Source organism: Calonectris borealis, chromosome 12 (assembly GCF_964195595.1).
Source record: "Calonectris borealis chromosome 12, bCalBor7.hap1.2, whole genome shotgun sequence".
NCBI classification, from domain to species: Eukaryota; Metazoa; Chordata; class Aves; order Procellariiformes; family Procellariidae; genus Calonectris; species Calonectris borealis.
In genome coordinates, this window is record NC_134323.1 from 9,040,158 (window position 1) to 9,060,858 (window position 20,701).

The following is a 20,701-nucleotide window of genomic DNA, read 5'->3' on the forward strand; positions in this document are numbered from 1 at the left end:
TCTTCAGAGCCCACTCTTGAAGCCAATGCTAATGTTGAACCTTCTGGTAAAAGCAAAGGAACTTGTAGGGACAGAAGAATCAAGGCATAGTTAACTTGGACAAGCTGGGAGGCTGCTAGCATTTCTAATGTAGAATTTTATCGTTCAAAACCAGTATTTTGCCAAATGATGCTGAGATAGTGTGTGTTCACATTTCAGAGTGCTTTTATGACATATCTTGAGAGAGTGGTGGAGAATCCTACTGGATTCTAGGTCTGTGCTAGAGACAGAGTGGCAATTAAATGACAAAGCTTTAGGGAATCGAGCAGTAGAGCAATTGCCAATGGCAACTCCTGTGAAGACTGGTCCAGTCTGTAGGTTAATGCCAGTTGCTAAACACTTTGAAATGTCTGGTTTACCTTAACTGAATGTAATGTTCTAAAGCTAACTGATTGAACTTCCTTACTCCTTGAGTTGACGACTGTTGGGAAAATTGTCCTTGCTTGATTGGATAGTGAATGAGACCTTGGTGGAGTGTCCAATAATTTAGTGCTACCAGTTTTCTGAAAAAGGCAAATGTGATCCTAGGAAATGAGAGTTATGGAGTAGACAACAATGCGATTGTTTATCTACTGATGTGTAAGTCTGGCTTGGAGGGGAATAGGAATGGGGAGATAATCTGATGGCTTTACCTGCCCAGTGGTATAATCAATGCTATTCAAAAAACTTAATGTTGCTCTGTATCTGTTCATGCTGTTCCTCTTAAGAGAACCATTAAGCTGATGGTTTTGTTATAAAACATCCATAGCAGAACATGATGATCATGTTCATGTAGATACATTCATATAGTAAGGATATGCCCTCCTAGCTTACAATATTTGTAACCATGTGTGGTTAATCCTCAAGGTCAGTCCTTGTAACTTAGGAATTGTCTTTGAATAATGGTTTTGCGGTTTCAACTGCAGTTACCCAAATGTTGTAGGCTAGTGCTTTTTCCTATATACCACTTGTTAAGGCTACAAAGTTATGACTCTTCCACAGTTCTTAATTACTTTTATTGAAAGTGTACAAAGTAAATAATTTCAAAATACTGTCTGTAAACTTTAAGATCAACTGTACTAACATGCATTTTGGCTGTGGCAATGGACAACTACGGCTGTTCAATAGCTACCACTCTTGTCAGCAAAGGAAAGCGTCTGTTAAGCTACGTAGAAAATGCTCATGATGTGGAAACTTTTATCACTAGTGATGTTCAAACTGATACCTCTTGTGGGACAAATCTAGTCAAAACTCACGATCTAGCTGTGTGTGTGTGTCTCTTGTGGCAGAGGCAGAAGAGCAGAAACAGTATGTAGTTATTTACATTCTTGTTCTTCACACTTGTGGTCAATAGCAAGGTTGTAAATTTTAATGGACTTTTTTGTCATGCTATTCACGATGCAATGACTTGGAAAATGTCTAAACACTTCAAGTAATACTTTTTTCTTTTTTGACCACTGATGACTTGATGGATGGATAGATCCAATGGGTGGGGTAAGGGAAAACAACATTTTTTTTCTTTTCAAAACTAGCCAGAACTAGTAAAAGTCTAATTGCAAATGTTTTAAAAATTACTCCAAGGGAAGTTTACTTAAAGCCCTGTCTATAGCAAGATCTGTGTGTCATAGATTTCACAGACTAATTATGCTTACTCTATACTTACAGCAAAAGATAGAAGAGTAATACCTGTCAGTCCTGTAAGGAGTGGAGGTTTGACTTGAGTACTCAATTCCTGCCCATGCAGGATCCTGGCAGGGGGGCAGGAAGTCATAGCCGAGGGAGGAAACTCGTGATGAAACTCTTCCAGTGTACAAACTCTCAATTCTCATATCTCCTATCACAAAGCCCTAAACCCTTTTATATTCCTGTCCCTGAACTTAGTTCTACTAAAAATTCTACTCTCTTATTTCTCAATCACCTTTTCCACTTAAATCGGTGCTCCCTTACCTGCTACAATTGCTCAGCTTCTCTGGTAACCTGACTGTTCTGGTGCCTCTTGTCCCATGCTTTTGTGGACAGCAGTATTTAGGTTCTTGCATTGGTCATGATCTTGTCTGGCTTTCCACTAAGTGGGGGGAAAAGCATACTACACTTAACAGCTGAGACCCTTGGCATCTTAGAGTGGGTTTGGGGGTAAAATATAACAGGTCCAAGGTTAACACTTTTTATGAAATTCCTTACCAGCAGTTATTAAAAGTGAGACAGCATGAACTCATAATTATTGGCCATGAATGTTGTATTCCCTTTTCAGCACTTTAATGCTAGTGTACCATTACCAGAAAATATACTGTTGGCATAATTTCCCAAAGAGCTTTGAGAAATTACCTTTCTTTTCATTGCTGTGATTTCTCCAGCTACATGGATGACTGTATTTCTATACATTCATAAATATCTACACTTGTACCTACTTATCAGTATTCCATAAACTACCCAGTGCACATTGCACTTAATACTTGCAGGTGAATATTAGCCAGTTTATGCTCCCACTGAAAGCAAGATGTACTAATTGTCAGGCTTCACACTTTTTTTTTTCACATAAAAATATGAGGATGAATTTTGGCTTTTCCTGGACACAGGAGTTTTATAAAGGCTTTCCTAAAGCTCATGTGACACAGTGGGTATAGAACAGGGTTAATGGCTGAATTCACCCACAGAAGCCAAAATGAAGTCTCATAGAGTGAGTACTGCACACAGTGCCCATGGCAAGCTGCTCTGATGATCATCAAAAGTGTATATGGAGCCCAACACAAACCAAACACACAGACAATAATTGCTAAAGACTTTGCTACTCTTTTATCCCGGGAAAGTCTAAATCTATTTGCCATAGTATTAGCAATGTCCACTCTGCTGGTGGCGTTGCATATGCTTTCTGTAGTTTTGTAGAAACCATTCCTATGAGGCTTGGTCTTGACTTCCACCTGAAGTGGTGGAACATTCAAATTTAATGACTGATTGTCAAGCTTATGTAGGCTGAGCCTTGAAGCCTTTTTTGGGGGAGAAAGGCTGCTTGCTCTCTTCTCATGTTTATGTCTGTTAGCAGGTTTTACAAAAAATATAGTGTGTTCCCCTTTTTTCCCCTGGAAACTCATTTCACAGTCCTCTTGACCAGGTGATGGGTTTTCGTTTCTGAGGGATGTGCGTTTCCTGATGTTAAGGTAAATACTTAAGTTAAAGTATGTAACAGTGATGAAAGGTGTAAAGAATTCAATAGTAGAGGCAATCATTAGGAAATACCAGTTGTAGAAGAATTCTGCATGACATTCTCCTTTGGGGAGGATGCTCTTTTGGGCAATGTGCTCCCAACTGAGAATGGCTGGACCATAGAGAAGAAAAGCAGCAATCCATACAGTGATCATCTTCAATATTGCATTTCTGGTCATCCCTTTCTGAGCCCTGTAACTGACCTGAGAGAGAGAAAAGTTAAGTCACATACATTACTAGTATCTCAAACAGTTACCTGGCTACCTTGAAATATGACCCTCTCTGCCACTTCTTAGGGTTGATAATAATTGGTTTAGGGATGAGGGTTATACCAAGCTTACAGGTACCACAGAAAAGCTATTTCTGAAATATCCATTCCAACAAACATTATCAAGGTGACTGGATATGTTCTGAGAATGTGCATTGGATCTTAAAAGCTAGAAAACCAAGGCTTTTCCAAAGCAAATAACCACTGCTATTCCTAGAATTGGTTGTCACTAGTTGCTTACATATTCAATTGCATTAGCTGTGACACCAGTTTACAGAATGTATAAAAACATGGCCCTTCAAAATTCACTTATTTAGAATTTTTAAGTCATTCAAATACATAAAAGGATCTGAATTCATAGAACACCCATGCAAGTTCTTTTCTTTCCACTTTGTAGAGCGATAGCCTTTTTTTTTTCCTTAATGTGAAAATCACACCAAAAAATTTAATGGATAACTGTTTACTTAATTTCATTCTTTTATGAAGTACTTGCAGAACTCTTATCTGCAATCAAGATGTATAGATGGAGTGTTGTGGTCTGCAAAGTGCTTGCAGCAAGAGTAACTGATTTCCCTTATTTAGAAAATACAGAAGCTAAGGTGCAAAAAAAATAGTAAGTGTATCAGTAATACTGAGTCAGTAAACCATATCAGCAATAGAATTCAGTAGAATCTTAAAATCTAGATCTTCTATTTCTCAATATTCTAATTCCCTGGTGTACTGGACAATATTCATATAGTGAATTGGAATTCAATCTTCACATCTCTACGGTGGCCACACAGTGTTTCGGAATATGAAGTCCTCGAGCTTGAATTCTGCATAGGATTCATGTTTACTGCCCTAGTCTGTGGATCTTGATCTCCAAAGCCAATGCTATTCTGGTAGAATACCCACACAGCTGAGGAATCCTGAGTTTGGCTGAATTGGGTCTGATGTTGTAATCCTTGACAAAGCTACTAATGATTTCAGGAGCAGTCTTGTAGGAAGATTACCATTTTCACTGAGATAGAGAATAATTTAGAACTTCATATGTTCCTGTTCATATGTTCTTATACTGTCCTAACCCAACAGGCAGCTTCTGTACTCTTGCTTGGGGAGGGATTTTTATATGGAGGATTAATTTGAAGTATTTTAAAGTGGCTGATTTTTTTCACTTATTATGACCAGTTTCCCTTTCTGTTTCCAGTCTATATATTTATACTGTGTGTATAGTCATGAGAGTTTGGTTTATGAAAGCAAAATTCATGACTAATTCAGAACCTAGAAAATAAAGGAATTTCAAGTGTTGACTGTTTAAGCATTAATCTGTTCATTTCTCCCTCTTCAAAAAGAAGTTGGTAAAACGCTAAGTTGCGTATAAACTGTTAAAGTGATTTTGCAGCCTCTCTTTGTACTGTTTGCTAGAAATGTATCATTGCCTCTTGGTGTGATTTAGAATGAGCAATGAAGCTAAATTAACGTTTTAAGGAAATGTGGGTGGAACAGGGGGCTGGAGAATAACCAAGAAGTGTGTGTGGAAGAGTGAAACCTATTAGCAGGTAAAATGTGTTATTTCGGCACCATCCAAAATACTTAGAGGCAGTATGGTCTAGGTGAAAATGAAGTTAGCTTTTGATTTTGCCAAGTCTAACCTAATCCTTTTTTGATAACCAACATACTGCATGACTGAGGCAAGGCTCTAGCATCCTTGGAAAGATGTTAATTTATATTCTGCCACTTTTGAACCATACACAGCTGTATACATCTAAGTCTCTCTGAGAGTTTGGTTCCCATTGCAAGGAGATTTGTCTCTGCCTTGGCTTGGGCTATCAGTTGTCAACAAGTGCATTGCCATGTTCTGAGGGAGATGGTCTCTTTCAGATGGGTAATACTTTTGAAGCTTATCCAAGGCGTGGCTGGGAAGGAAATCAGTACACCTTCTTTCCTCTGCCCTTCTAGCCCGAACAGCAGCATATACAAACTGTGCCTATTTCTAAAACAGAGTACCTCTTCCAACGTAGAAGTGAGAAGCAAATGTCTGATCACTCCCAGAACTGTTTCCAGGACCGAGGGGAACTGCCTATATACTCCCTGTCTCCTCTGGTGTTTGAGTGAGGTGTAATGGGGTTGAGAGCCAGGTGATCTAAGCAAGCCATCCTGCTTGAAAGGGCAGCCTTGGAGCCCCTGCAGACCACCCTCAAGACCACTTGCCCAGCCCTTACCGCTTTGGTGACAGAGATGAACCTGTCGAAGCTGATAAGGACGATGTTGAAGACGGAAGCGGTGCACACCAGGTAGTCTACCACCAGCCACAGCTTACATAAGCCCTTGCCGAGTCTCCACTCGCCCGTCAGCACGTAGGGGATGTAGAGGGGGATGCAGAAGCCGCCTGCGGACAGAGCGCGGCGGTGACACGTGCAGCGCCGCGGACTGCAACCCTCCGCCCCTCCCGGCGCCCCGGAACTCACCCACCAGCAGGTCGGCGATGGCCAGGTTGAGGAAGAAGAAGTTGCCCTGCGTGCGGAGGCTCCGGTCCACCACGAACGCCAGAATGACCAGGGCATTGCCCAACACCGTGGCCAGCACCAGCAGCCCCATAAGCGCCGCCACCAGCGCAGCGGTGGCCGCGGAGAAGGGCCCGCCGCGCTGCCCGTCCGCCGCACAGGCATTGCCCGCCGGCCGCGGGCTGCCGGAGTGGTTGAGCCACGGCAAGTCCTGGCCCATGGTTCCCGGCGGAGAGCTCCGCCGCTGCCCGGCTCGCCTCTGGCACTCGCCCCTCTCTGCTGTTGGCACCGCCCCTGCCCCGCCACAGCCCCCGCCGGGTGGAGGGAGGGGGCGGGCGCGGCGCGGCGGGCTGTGGGGCGGCTGGCGGACGGCTCGGGGCTGCCTGCAGCCAACCCGGCTCCGACCCGGTGCTGGGACGGCGCCGGTGTGGCACAACTTTCCGGAGTCCGACAGCGGCGCTGTCAGGGCTGCGGGCGGGAGAGACCCGCTGCCCGCAGCCTGGCTCCCTCACGAGCCCGTTCTGTGAAGCGCCGTGAAGTAACGCTTCCAACGGCTGCCCGCCCTCCTAACGGCTCCCCAACGGCCGCCCGCCCATCCTCTCAACGGCTCTTCCCAGTTTCCTCCTCATATGCTGTCGCTGGCGGCGTAGTCTCTGTTGCCTGCCTTGTTTCTATGGCTCATGCCCTACACCATATCTGCAGCTTGTAGGGTCCTCAAATGATCTTTGCTTTCTGCCGTATCTAGTGGACTTTCTGCCCCCTTTCACCTGTGCATTTGGCTGGTCCAGCAGAGCCATCGGCATGGCGATGTCCTGGACGGCCATCTTGTGCCTCTGGGTGAGCTCGCTGCCTGCAGCCTTGTGCGGCGGACGAGGCTGTGGCCGCCTCAGCCTTTCCCTCTGTGGGAGCACCAAGAAAGTCTCACTGCTGTGCTGGGCTACTTGTTTTCACAAAACTTGCAGGAATGCAATATTTCTGAGACTTCTCTTTCCAAAACTGGCAGTGGATTTAGACAGTATTAAAGTGCATTGTGACAATGATGTCGGAGAGCCAGTTTTATCACAGAAGGCAGATCTATTCCAGAAACAAAACACGTGAGCAGGCAGGAAAGGGCTAAGACTTCTTTCAGCTTCTAGCAAGATGGCTGACCCTGCACAGGGGAGGAGGAGTGGGACACAGTGACCCCTGAATGAGCTGCAGAGGCTGCTGAAGTCTGTCAATACTGAAGGGTAATTTAAGAGAGGAAATGCGGCCTACCTCTACTCTCATGATTTGGTCCACTGGATCATCATCTGCCTTAGAATACGTGGCGATTGATGGGCTGGGCTTTGCCTTCCTTTCTGTGAGAGTTTCCTAAAGACTGTAAGCAGTTTGGGACTGCCTTTGGTATGGCCCTTTGTCATTAAAAGAAAACAGAACTTGCTCAAAAACATTCATTGGATGTGCATAATCTTCACTTAATTCAGCCAATGTTTCACATGTGGTAAACTCTTTTCTAAAAGATTTGTATAAATCTGCAGTTTGAAATAACAAATTTAGAAGCAGTTACAGCAGCTTTCTAAAGAGAGAGCTATTCAAATGGACATCAGGTAAGACAAGCAAGAACAGCTTAATAACTTGTCTGTTATTTGTCTGAGGTTGAGCATATATTCTCAGGGTAACGGTGAGCTGGCCTTTTCCCCAGAGGGAAGCATCAAGTCTTTGTCAATATTGGAAGTACAAAATCCAGGCCAGGTAATCCCTATAAATCAGTAGCTCCACAGAGGAGATTTTGCAATTTACACTACTTACGATACCGTCTCTCTATTTATGTCAGTCCAGAGACAGAAATGGCAGCTGCATGTCTAATGTGTGTGAGCAAAATACTCCCTAAAGCAAGTAAGTAAAGCCACACAAAGCAAAAGTGACAGGAACACTGAAGCCTGAGCTTATTACCACAGTGATTATTATTCCCTAATTTGGGGACTCATTTTCACTTCCCTTTGAGCCCAATTGGCAGTTTTCTATTCACTTCAGTTTGGGCAGGATCAAGCTTGTTGATAATTACTGTTATCTGATTGTGCTGTGGAATATAAAAGATAAAAGAGGCAGCCAAGAGACACAAAGAAGAAAAAATAAATATCTCAATCATCAGGAAAACATGGGAGAATTTATTTATTCTTTCACACATAATTACTATAATGTGTAACTCCTCTAATGTGAGGTAATTTTACAGCAGCTCCATGAGTTTGCAGCATGTACGCTTGTGTACTGTATTTGAAGTAGCTTTTGTAGTGTATTACCTCCTGGCAGATTTTGAGATTCTCAGTAAGTCCCATAATAACCACCTTTACTGTCTTCTGATGCTCCTTTATTACTGCTGCTTTGGCAAGGTGTGATGACTGCAACTCTTAACAAAATTCTGTTCCTAAAAGCATGAACCATCAGTCCGTAACTCTGCACTTTGGGTACTTATTGTTGAAGACTAGTACTAGTGCTGTCCGGAGACCCTTGCAGACAGCAAATCCAAGTGTGTACTAGGTGACCAGCACTCTCAGAAGAGCAGGTTTTACAAATCTAGACTTCAAGCATTTTCTTTTTCTCTGAAAAAGGATTTTTTCAAGTCCCGTGAGTTACTGTCTTTTTTACTGAGCTATGTTGATTTTGTTTTAAGAACATTAATTCTTGGGAGAAGAGCTTCACTTTACTTCAAAATATACATTATGGTGGCGTAGATATATGCCCACACTGGGGAAACAAATATTAAAACAAGCACAGGAAAAAGAAGAGAGCTATACCTTATCAGGTCCATTGTCCAAGCAGTCTGTCCTGGAGGGAAAACACTCTGATTAATGGATCCTGGCAGGATGAAGTAAAAGTAGATGAAGAACTCTTTATAAAATGTCTTTGTGTAAGACTGAATTGTAGACTTCTGAAAACATATTTTGTTCCTGATCTTTATCTAATCCTTGGAGCAAGAGACATAATTGATTAGAATTGGTAAAGAGGAATTACAATAGCCCAAGAAAATAATGAAAAATGCAACGTTTTCCAAGGCATATCAATACTGACGTGTACTGAAATTTTAGTTTCCTGTGGTTTCTTTAGTGATAATTGTTTTCATTTCCATAAGACTTCTTTCAGTGATTTTTGAAATAGAGAGCTGTCTGAATCATGCGGTTTCCCATGACTCTAGTATATGTGGGTGAGTATATCTACAGAAATGATAGAAAACCAGAATGTTTTTCCCACACCACAGACAGATGACACTTTTCCCAGAACAGGCCAAATTCAGCTTCCAAATAGACTTGGGCAACCACATTGAGAGGGGGGAGACTCCAGCTGGCTGTGTAGCCTGTTGGTTCAGAAGATGCAGAAGACCTTCTCAGCTAATATCTTCTTTAAAGTACAAATAAGTAAGGTAGTAAGCACACTTACATTGGATCTTTGCCTGAATCCGAACTCAAAGCTAAATCGTTGTGTCTTTTACCAAATAACATACTGTACATAATGTTTCTTCCTCTGCTGGTTCCTTTTAAAGATACTTAGTTTTAGTCCTAGGATTTCACATACAGGATAACTCTTTCTCGGTATGCCGCAAGCTGTCTGGTACAAAGCTTTACTTAAGCTTTGCTCCCTAGTGAACTGAAGGGCAGTTGTTGCACATTTCAGTGAAGTGTATGAAAGCATACCATAGCTGGAACCTTTGCTTACATAAAGGAAACTGTTCACTAGTAGTTTTGCAAATTTCTGACAAAATACTTACAAAATACTTGCTAATAGCGCCATTTAATATTTATAGATTGTTGTCAACTGTTCTTTTGTTATGAGTGATTGGTATTTGACAGAGAAAAAGCTTCCTTGGCCAGGAAAAGAGGAATGATTTTTAGACTGTCTGAGAGAATGTATACACAGCTTTATCAACCAGTAACTCAAATTCTGCTGTCAGACAGAGCTGATCCTAGTTAAATGAATGGGGAAAACTAAATTCTGCTATGATCATTTCCTATTAACCTTATACCCTTCACCAGTCAGGGTTTTGCTTGCATACTGATGCCCTTCATTTTGTTTAATGTTCTGTAGGTGTCTCCACGCATATGATGCAATTAATGTTTTAAAATAATTCTTCTTGTTCCCGCACATGTAGAGAAAAAACACCTATTTGATCTGTGCCAGTGGAAAGGCATCTACTTCAGAGTACCCAGTGTTACCTACCATTTATTGATTATGCATTTTCTTTTCTTCACTAAAGAAACATTCAGTAGAATTCAGTCTTGTGTGTAATGAGGCTTGTGGGATAGCAGGTTTGGTGTAGGTATCAATACCAACAGCTGGCTCTACTTATCCCAGTCTGGTTTTAAGGGACTTGTAAAGGCATGGCTAGAGCTTAAAGGGGATGTACTACTCCCTTAATAGCACAAAGAAAGCAGACTGCTATCCCCTCAGTTCTTAATGAGCAGCATTGTCACATGTTCAGACATCAATAAACTGGTTTCCATCCACTTCAAGTGTGATTTGCTGCTTAATGAAGTCCTGTTGTGCTTACATGTAAAGAAGAATGCAGTATCAGGGAGGTAATAGGGGCCAGGCCAGGATGATTCAGTTCTGCACCGTGTTCTGCACTTCAGGTGATGTCATGATTGCTATGTCACACTCTGTCTGAATTAATCCAAATACTGTGAGCCTGAGATCCCCTCTATGTCTGGCTTTATTGTTTTACTAACCATTTGTCAAGAAGTAAGTCTTGTTATTTTGATGAATATAGATGAGAGATTTGAAATATAATTTAACTAATGGACTTAGATAATTAGACTGCAATAAGGTACCAGAAATAGTTATCCCATAGGCAATTGCCTTAAAGTTACACCAAAATTATATTAGCATTGAGAGGCATCATAACAAAATATATTATAGGCACTACAAATCTTTTTATTTCCTTTTCTTCCTTCTGGATACATTCAGCAGTTTCACCTATTATTACTAGTACCCTGTATTACCAGTTCAGCAATGCAACATATGTGGCATTCGTATCCTTCCCATCCTGGCTATTTCATGCATCAGTATTTCACTTAGGCAGTTTCAATTATGTTTCCAGCATCAAAGGATGTCATCGCAATTTTGTCTCTTGGCTGCAAGTATATTACAGAGGATTGAATGTTTTTCGGTTGCACTTAGTGAGAGTCTGGACAGACTTCCCAAAAATATCTCTTAACAGCATATTGGTGACGAGGACATTGGAAAAATCAGAGGTACCCAGTCTGTGGCTGATTTCTCATTCTTAGTTCCTTCTTCCTTAATCCTTGGAAAAGTTCCTTTTCCCCCAGGCCTGTCACCTCTTTCGTTTGCACTGATGTGCACAATGTCCAAATGTATAATCTTGCTAATCTGCAACAGTATTTCTAGCCAGAGTGATACTGAAGTCCTAGGAAAACAGCATTTCTGGCATTTGGATGCATTTTCTCAATACCTTCTTTTCCACCAGTAGATGGCATTCCCCAGGAATAAGCTGGAAGCATATCTGCTTTCTGCATCTCCCTCTGAGCCAAGCCCGAAGGGTATTTCCATGGCAAGCTGATAATAAGCACAGATTTAGAATATTCTCCCCAGCATCTCTAAACTTGCATTTTGTCTGTGTCAGTAGTAGTTGAAGCTGTGTCAGCATCTGTTGTAGTTTTTACAGCTTTGAATGAGTTAGGGTTAATTTTTTCCTCAGGGCTGTCCATTTTTCATTTTTAGCTGGAGTACCGGTCCCCAACACTGTGACCTTAATGCCCATGCCTCTTTGGGAAGTTAATGCCTATTTGCTTCAATGGCAGGATGTGAAATTTCAAGCAAATATGAATGTGTTGTCAGCAGAAGATTAATTTAGTGATGTTAGGGAGCGTGGCTTATCATTGTTACTAATCAATGACCGTTGTTACTAATCACGTAGGCTTTGTAATAAGACAGGTTCAGATCATTCTCATACTAGCAGATACCTTTTGTTTCCTCATGTTATTGATGGGGTATAAATTCTAGTATCTGTTTTTTCACTTTATGCAGAAACTCAACAAATGTCTGCTGTACTATATTTAGGCTTATTTCTCTTCTTCCTGCCTTTGAACATTACAGAGTTTCTTTATCAGGATATATCTGTTAGGCTCTTACTGTAGTTGTGTCATGGTCAGTGTTACATTGGAAATTTACAGTACAGTAGAGTTGACATGCATGCAAAGTGTAGCTCATCATTCTGTTATGCATTTAGAGGGTCAAGGGAATAGTTATGCATAATTTGCATAGGGATTTTATTATTTAGAATCATGTTTCTGTTAGACTATCTCTAATAGGAGTAGGTAGGAACTTGAATGTCCGTTTGGAATGAAATTTTGTGTTTTCAAGATTTATTTTCATTTTGGATTGGAGAAAAGTTGGAAGACTGCAGAATTTTGTCAGAGCCTTTCTCAGTTTAGTGAAGTATACAAGTCTGTATGACTCGTTTTATATTTTCACATCTCCAACTTTATTGGTCAAAGACATACTTAGTAGTCTTCAAATAAAAAGTGATTCCTGGGAAGAAGAAGAGATGATTGTTCTTCATGTCCATCGTTTACAGGATAGAAATAGTGGTCTTAAATATCAGCAGAGGAAATTAAGAAAATAATAGTCTAATGGTAGTGAAACATTGAAGTAGACTGCCTGAAACTACTGTGAAATCTCCATCGTTAGAGATCCAAAAGAACAGTTTCAGCAGAAATCCATTAAGAATGTTGTAGAAATGACTGAACGTGCCTTGGAGAGGGAAGTGGGTTAAATAGTCTCCCAGACTCCCTTCCAGCCTTATTTTCTATAATTCTACAGCTCTGCAGTGGTCCTGGATCTTGTCTATTAGAGGCATACAGAGGTGTTCGGAGGCTGAATGACGAAAACCTAAGAGCAAATTCTCCTACTGATATATCAATATCAGTAGACTGTTGGTAGAGAATTTGATTTGTAATACCATTTTGCTGTCACTGGTTTTCTCAGTGTCACCTGTGATGCTGTAACATTTATGTACCCATATACAAAAGTAGTTGGTCACTAGATTTGTAAATGCAGTTTGACTTAAAGGGATATGGCAGCATGACAGTTCTAGATAATTTTTTAAAATTCTAGCTTGAAGACAGGAGGCAATCAATTTGATTATTTGGACTTTAGTTTTCACAAGTTTTAAAAGAAGTTAGTGAAGGGATCCACAACTTTTCCTGCACTGGTAAAGTTTGTGTGCTTCTTTACAGAACCGACAGTGTAGCCCATTGCTGAGGGAACCAAATGTTAAAGCACACTGAAAAACTCAGAAAATTGAAGGCAAACAATATCATAGAATAATTTAGGTTGGAAGAGACCTCTGGAGGTCATAGGTCATCTGGTCCATAGACCACAAAACAGGGTCAATTTTGGAGTTAGAGCAAGTTGCTATGCGTTCTGTCCAGCTGAGTTTTGAATGGCTCTAAGGATGACGATTCTACAGTCTGTCTGGGCTCGTTCCAGTGCTTGACCACCTCTGCAATAAAAAAATGTTCCTTATATCTAATTCAAATTTCCCTTGCTGCAGCTTGTGTGTAGAAGTGGATTCTAAATAAACTTGCCTCTTATCCTTTTGCGGTACAACCCTGAGAACAGTGTGACTCTGTCTCTGTAATTAGTCCTTAGGTAGCAGAAGAGTGTAATTAGATACGCCTTAGCCTCTTCATATTTCTGTGCTTTGGTGAACCCTCACCAGGATTAGCTTGTTTGCATTTTGTCTTTGAAATAATGAGTCAGAATTCCAGAGGACCACAAAAGATGGATTCGGATAAGAAAAAGAAAGATGCTGCCTGCTATTGACTTCATGTGCTACTAAGAGCAGGAAGCACAGAATATAACAGACTACTGAGAAGAAGACATCCAACAGCAGAAACAAGGTAACACAAATGAAAAGTGCCCACTCTGACAGCAGACCATCCCACACTGATTCCCAAGCATGTTTTGTGACGGCAAGGTAGATGTATTTCTGACAAAATGAAGAAGCTGTGTTTCTGTCTGCAATTATATGACTTCATGAGACCAACTCACTTTCAACAGCACGGTCCTGAGGACTGTACAGACCTAATCCTGACAGAATCAATTTACGACTAGGCTTCCCCATTTAATTTACTTCTCAGGCTTCTCCTCAATAAGAAGAAAAGGTGAAATGGAGAAGTGTATTCATGTAAGAAAAAACAACATTTAATGAAACTAAATAATTGCCATGACTTATTACATGAAAATTGACAAATTAACTTGGAAAAAAAGAAAAAATAAAAAATCACAACTAGACAGGACACTTTAAAGATGCTTTCTGGTTAGGTTAGACATATCTCAAACATAACAGATCAAAACCAAGAAAAAGCCAATTGGGGAAAAGGTAAAATAATTAAATAAAAAGAACCAAAATTAGAAAAAAGGAACTGAGTTCTTTAAAGAGGCAGAATTAGATGAGTATATGGAGAATGGGTAATTGTGAAAATGCTTGTGTTAGAGGTGTGAATTGTGAATATTTTATCTGAGATACAGCATCTTTGTGATACTACCCCTTTATACACCCATTCTACTGTGAATTGAGTTGGGAGAATGATTTATCCTCAATGTTATGTTTGGCAGGAGATTATTGCTGCATAACTTCAGTTATGGGTTTAACCTTTTCTATCATTAGTTTAAGATGTGGTCCTTATGGTATACTTATTTTTCAATGAAAAAAAAAATTATTTAAGGCAGAAATAACTTAAAGCATTTGCAATAGTTTGGCAACACAGCAAGAAATAGAAACCTGTGGCAGAGATTTCTAGGACTGCACAAGCAATTTGAGCAGATCATGTTATCTCTACAGTCAGTAGAAAACCTTAAGCAAAAGTCCTTGATGCAAAACCGTGGTCAAAGTCTTTATAAGAAATGACACTGTGTCCTGGTTTCGGCTGGGATAGAGTTAAATTTCTTCGTAGTGCTGTGTTTTGGATTTAGTATGAGAAGAATGTTGATAACACACTGATGTTTTCAGTTGTTGCTAAGTACCCTCCTAGTCCAAGGACAGCTCCCATGCTCTACCAACTGAGCTAGGTGCACAAGATGGGAGGGAACATAATCAGGACAGCTAGCCCAGCTGGCCAATGGGATATTCCATACCATGTGACATCATGCTCAGTATATGAACGGTAGGCGTGTTCCAGGCAGTAGCAATTGCTACTTGGTTATCGGTCAGCGCGGGTGGTGAGCAATTGCATTGTGCATCACTCATTTTGTATATTCTATTATTATTATTATTATTATTTTCCCTTTTCTCTTCCATTAAACTCTCTTTATCTCAACCCACGAGTTTTTCTCACTCTTATCCTTTTGATTCTCTCCCTGCCCCACCGGGGGGGGGGAGGGGGGGGGAGTGAGCGAGCGGCTGCGTGGTATTTGGCTGCCTGCCAGGTTAAATCACAACACACTATAAATCAGGTTACTAGTTGTACAACTTGTACAACATCTGCAGGCAAATGAAGTAGGTTACTGGTCCGAATTATTGATACCAAACACCAAGATTTCCTATTGTTACCTTTTGTGAGGTGAGAAAGAGAGCAGCAGTTGGTAGGGTTCTTTCTGGATCTCCATAAGAAAGACTCAACAAAAACTGGCTTAATAAAATAGATGTTTTAATAAGATAAAATAAAAAGAGGAATATAGACAGTAAATCTTGCGAGATGCTGGAAACCCCATGTTTGTACCGTGTCAGACAGACCTCGGATGGATTTTGCCATGGCATGCTGCGCAGAACCCTCCGAAGAGAAGCTCTTCCCTTTGGGTCATCTGAGCTGTTATATGATTTTCTTGCAAGAAAACTATTCTATTCACAATTTCTACTGTCAAACAAAAAAGAAGTTCGCATAAGAACTTCTTGCCACACATTTAGATGAAGATGAGGCACACAGGTAGTGTAATTGCCAGTACCAAGAGGGAGCTGCCTGCAGGTTCCTCTGTCAAAATGAGGTGGCTGAGGTTATCCTGTGACCAAGGAAATTGTGCAGCCCAAGACAGGCCTGAAGGCTAAGCTGTTCCCACAGCACAGCACAGCTCAGGTTTGGGCCTGCTCAGGTTAACTGTTTTGTGGATCACTAACTCTTCAATATGTAGGAGTCTTTGTAGCTGTAAATCAACAACTTATAAAAGAGATGTAGCTACATGAAATATATATGAAGTCCAAAAGCCACTGAGCTAAATAGAATTCCATTGACTTCAGTGTACTTGAGTCAGCCCCCAATTGTGCATTTTGCTGGAAAGCACAGAAAGATGAGTTTTAACTAATTGCAGAGGGAACATTGCAGCACAGAAGTAGGAGGCAGAAACGTGTGTTCTGTTCTTGGTTCTGCCATAAAATTGTAAACTTGGGGTCATAGAAAATCACTTAGATTTTGTGTGTCTCAATATTCTTGCAAGGGACAGGGTACTTAAAAATCGTCTTTTGAAAATATATTCTAGAAGCAAAAGCTTTAAAAATTCACATTGTTAGAGAGATTCGTAAAACAATGTCAGCAGAACAATAGATTTCATATCCTTTTTCTGTTTATAGTTAAACTCAATAGGCAAGGCAGCTTCCACCCACCACATGTTCAAATATATTCATCTTTGCATGCAGTGATTAAGCAGGCTGTTCCCATTAGTGTCAGTGGGAGTTAAATAACCAATTATGGAACATTAAGAGGAAATGATAGCCTTTAATCATTCTTAAAAAAAAAGCAGCCAAAAACCCAACAAACATTTATTTCTTTTTAAATAAGTCATTGACACTCCTCATATGCTTGAAGTTTTGTGCTCATTTATGTGCTAGCAAAATATCACATTCCTATCTAACGCTCAACGTAGCACACATTAAAACCATTGGTTCTGTGTGTTATAGTTAAAAAGATGAGCAAATCTGGGTCTGTTTTTTCAATGATTCCCCATACTGGGAAATGTGTGTGTTAGGCACAATTGGCTGAATTTATTTTGGTAAATGTAAATTTCATTAAAAATTCAGTTGGGATAAGAGCAGAATTTACTTCTTCAGGATAGAGTCTATCAATATTTGACATACAGTTTTGACCAGAAAAGTAGGGAATTGTTTTCTATGTTGGAATGTTGTGTTTAGAGAGCAGTATTTTTTAATGAAATGTTTAAGCTTTTCAATTTGAAAGGCAGTTTTCCTTTCAAAATTGTTATAAGTTGTGGTGGGTTGACCCTGGCGGGATGCCAGGTGCCCACTAAAGCTGCTCTATCACTCCCCTTCCTCAGCTGGACAGGGTAGAGAAAAATATAACAAAAAGCTTGTGGGTCAAGATAAGGACAGGGAGAGATCATTCACCAATTACTGTCGCAGGCAAAACAAACTCGACTTGGGGAAATTAGTTTAATTTATTACCAATCAAATCAGAGTAGGCTAATGAGAAATAAAAACTAAATCTTAAAACACTGTCTCCACACCCCTCCCCTTCTTCCTGGGCTTAACTCCTCCAGATTTTCTCTACCTCCTCCCCTCCAGCAGCACAGGGGGATGGGGAATGGGGGTTGCAGTCAGTTCGTCATGCGTTGTCTCTGCTACTCTTTCCTCTGCAGGGGGAGGACTCCTCATGCTCTTCCCCTGCTCCAGTGTGGGGTCCCTCCCATGGGAGACAGTCCTCCACAAACTTCTCCAATCTAGGTCCTTTCCCACAGGCTGCAGTTCACAAACTGCTCCAGCATGGGTCCCTTCCATAGGGTGCAGTCCTTCAGGAACAGACCGCTCCAGCGTGGGTCCCCCACGGGGTCACAAGTGCTGCAAGCAAACCTGCTCCAGCGTGGGCTCCCTCTCTCTGCGGGTCCGCAGGTCCTTCCAGGAGCCAGCTCCAGTGCGGGCTTCCCACAGGGTCACAGCCTCCTTCAGGCATTTGCCTGCTCCAGCGTGGGGTCCTCCATGGGCTGCAGGTGGATATCTGCTCCACCATGGACCTCCATGGGCTGCAGGGGGACAGCCTGCCTCACCATGGTCTTCACCACAGGCTGCAGAGGAATCTCTGCTCCGGTGCCTGGAGCACCGCCTCCCCCTCTTCTTCACTGACCTTCATGTCTGTGGAGTTGTTTCTCTCACATATTCTCACTCCAGCTGCAGTTGTGCAGGGTTTTTTCCCCCTTCTTAAATATGTTATCACAGAGGGACTAGCACCATCACTGATGGGCTCAGCCTTGGCCAGCGGTGGGTCCATCTTGGAGCCGGCTGGCATTGGCTCTATCGGACATAGGGGAAGCTTCTAGCAGCTTCTCACAGAAGCCACCCCTGTGGCCCCCCCCACTACCAAAACCTTGCCATGCAAACCCAATACATAAGTACTTCAAAGAAAAAAAGAAATGGGATAAAATCGTTAATTAAGTCTCAAGCATGGGACTAAGAAATGAAAGAAGGAAGAGTTTTCTGCAGAAAAGTTCTTGCATCTGAATGACATCTCTGATCTGAATGCCATCTTTGGAAATTCTTTTCAGACAGGGGAGAGAGTGGAAGGAGGGATTAATTTTTAAAAGCTACTTTCTGATGGATCTTGCTCCTATAGTTTCCAAAATTCTGCTTTCCTCAGCAAATAGCCTGAAGGACCATTCAACTCTGGACTCTCCAGTTAGACTCCTCCTGTCTTTTATAGACACAGGATTGTCACCTGTGCATCTCATATGCTGATAGGCAACATATAGAAAGCCAGAGGAACACAGGAAAGTGCAGAAAATGTACAAATATTCTGACAGTCCCCACACTCAACTGGGGAACCTGTTCGTATATTTGAGTGTGATTGTATTTTAATCAGAACAGCTAGGCTTCAGATGCCTGGTCTGGCGCTTACAAAACAGTACATTGATTGCTGTGAATACCTAAGGACCTGTTTGTTCAGGGCCTGCATCTTGCAAGGAATTGATTTGTAGATACTAATGCACTTCCTTTCAGTAAAATAAATGTCATCTTGCCAGTGTGAACTTATTCAATTTTTTACTTATTAGAGAAGATAATCTACTATTGCTTTGAAATGAAATTTCTAGGGAATTCATTTATCTGATAAAAAATACAGCACAGATTCAGACTGTTTTTCTGCTTTTGTTATAGGGGCTATTTGTATTGTTCCCATTATCAAATTCAATAAAAGTAGTTTGCTGCAAAAGAGCAGAAGTTATCTGACGCACTGAAGCACCCTGTTGCTCCTTGTGCACATTCAAAGGGAAGAATCGGTATGGTGCATTGAGCTGTCAAAGTCCACCCACGCTAGCTGCATGGAAATATTAATGGAATCAGGCATTCAGTTCATACTTTCAGCTTTGGAAAATGTCATTCTTAACCACTAAAAAGAAAAGCAGCTTTGCTTATCAGAGTGGCTAATAGCTCTGTAGAAGAGAGAGCAGGGAAGAGAGCAGTGAGCAGATATTCTGTGACTGCCCAAGGCTCGCTGTCAGCAGCACACTCTGCAGAAGATGCCATGTTACCCCTGTCAAAGGTAACATGAGCTACCTTTAGGTATTATCTGCTAACATGCAGCACAGCCAGGTCAGTAAAACAAACCTGCCACCAGATTTGGAGAGACACTAGCTTTTCCTCAGTGGAGGCTTTAACCTCTCCTGAGTCAGCAGCAGGGTGAAGAGGCTGTTGCTAACACAGCTGATTTATATTGCAACCCAAGGAATAAGCTTGAATAGGATCTCTCAGAGGTGCTTTCAGCTCCATAAAACAGCTGAGCCTAGCAAGCTAACACCTCTGCAGCACAAGCCCCTTTTGAAGGGTGTGGTGTGCGCTGAGGTGAGCTTTTTGGTAGCACGAGCCCTGGGCAAAAGCAGTTTCGTATAACTGGTTCTACATAAATGGCTAAAGCCTTCACGTACTGAGGCTTGCGTCAAAGTCTACTGTGAATTCTTGTCTTTTGTTTTGACTTTGGTTTTTTTCCTGAATTTGGTTCCTGCTGTAGGAGACGAATCTTGACCCCTGTCTCTTGACATTTCTTCCCTGTCTGCCTCTAACTATATGACTCTTTAAATTTTAGTGGGTAAGAGACAAAGAATAAAACTGAATGGTAAGTGGCCTTTCTATTCCAGTAAACTTAGATTTCAAAAAGCCTGCTATTATTTTTTAGAATTGAAAACAGACTTTTTGGAACTCTTTTTTTCTTCAAGGTGTGACTGTGTTTTGTTCTATCTGCAGGACAAGCAAAAAGAGAAAGACTGTGCCCTTGGGCAAACCACTAATCCAGTTGAGCCCTTACTTGAGGTGTGGAAACCTCTGATGTAAGCCTTTGTGCAAATCTTATGGGCCCCGGACACCAGTCCATCTTGTTTCCTCCATCTGTAAGCCCTAATCCTCACCAAAAATTGTGGGAGACCAAATCCTGCACTGCTGCCAAAGGTAAACTGATTTTTGAGATGATGTGAGATTTTATCTCTGCCCTGAGAGTTGTATGGGTGTCAGCAATAACCTGAAGTCCTTGACCCTTTTTTTTCCCCCAAATTTTTGCTATAGTATAAAGCCTTCTCCAAATGAATGACACCCAGTGTCCGTATGCAGAATTTGTCCTAAACTTCCTTTATCTTGATAAGCAATATATGCATTAGAACTAAATGTCAGCAGAAGATAGTGGCATATGTCAGCTCTTATTCTCTCATTTTCAGACAGGAAAGTTCTAGCAATAAACTATGCGTTGATCTTGCAAGATCATCAAGCTAGAAAAAATTTTCTCTTCTTTCCTCTTCCTAAAATTTGCTC

General features: G+C 41.4%; 1 protein-coding gene across 1 annotated transcript; it reads right to left on the bottom strand.

The window, feature by feature from the left end:
- Window positions 1-1,016: 1,016 nt before the first annotated feature.
- LOC142087244 (histamine H3 receptor-like) lies at window positions 1,017-6,214 on the bottom strand. The gene is made up of 3 exons (XM_075161270.1): window positions 5,935-6,214; window positions 5,689-5,855; window positions 1,017-3,422 (listed from the first exon to the last, which is right to left on the bottom strand). Exons 1-3 carry the CDS (start codon window positions 6,188-6,190, stop codon window positions 2,550-2,552), a joined length of 1,296 nt encoding a protein of 431 aa, XP_075017371.1. The 5' UTR covers window positions 6,191-6,214; the 3' UTR covers window positions 1,017-2,549.
- Window positions 6,215-20,701: the final 14,487 nt, after the last annotated feature.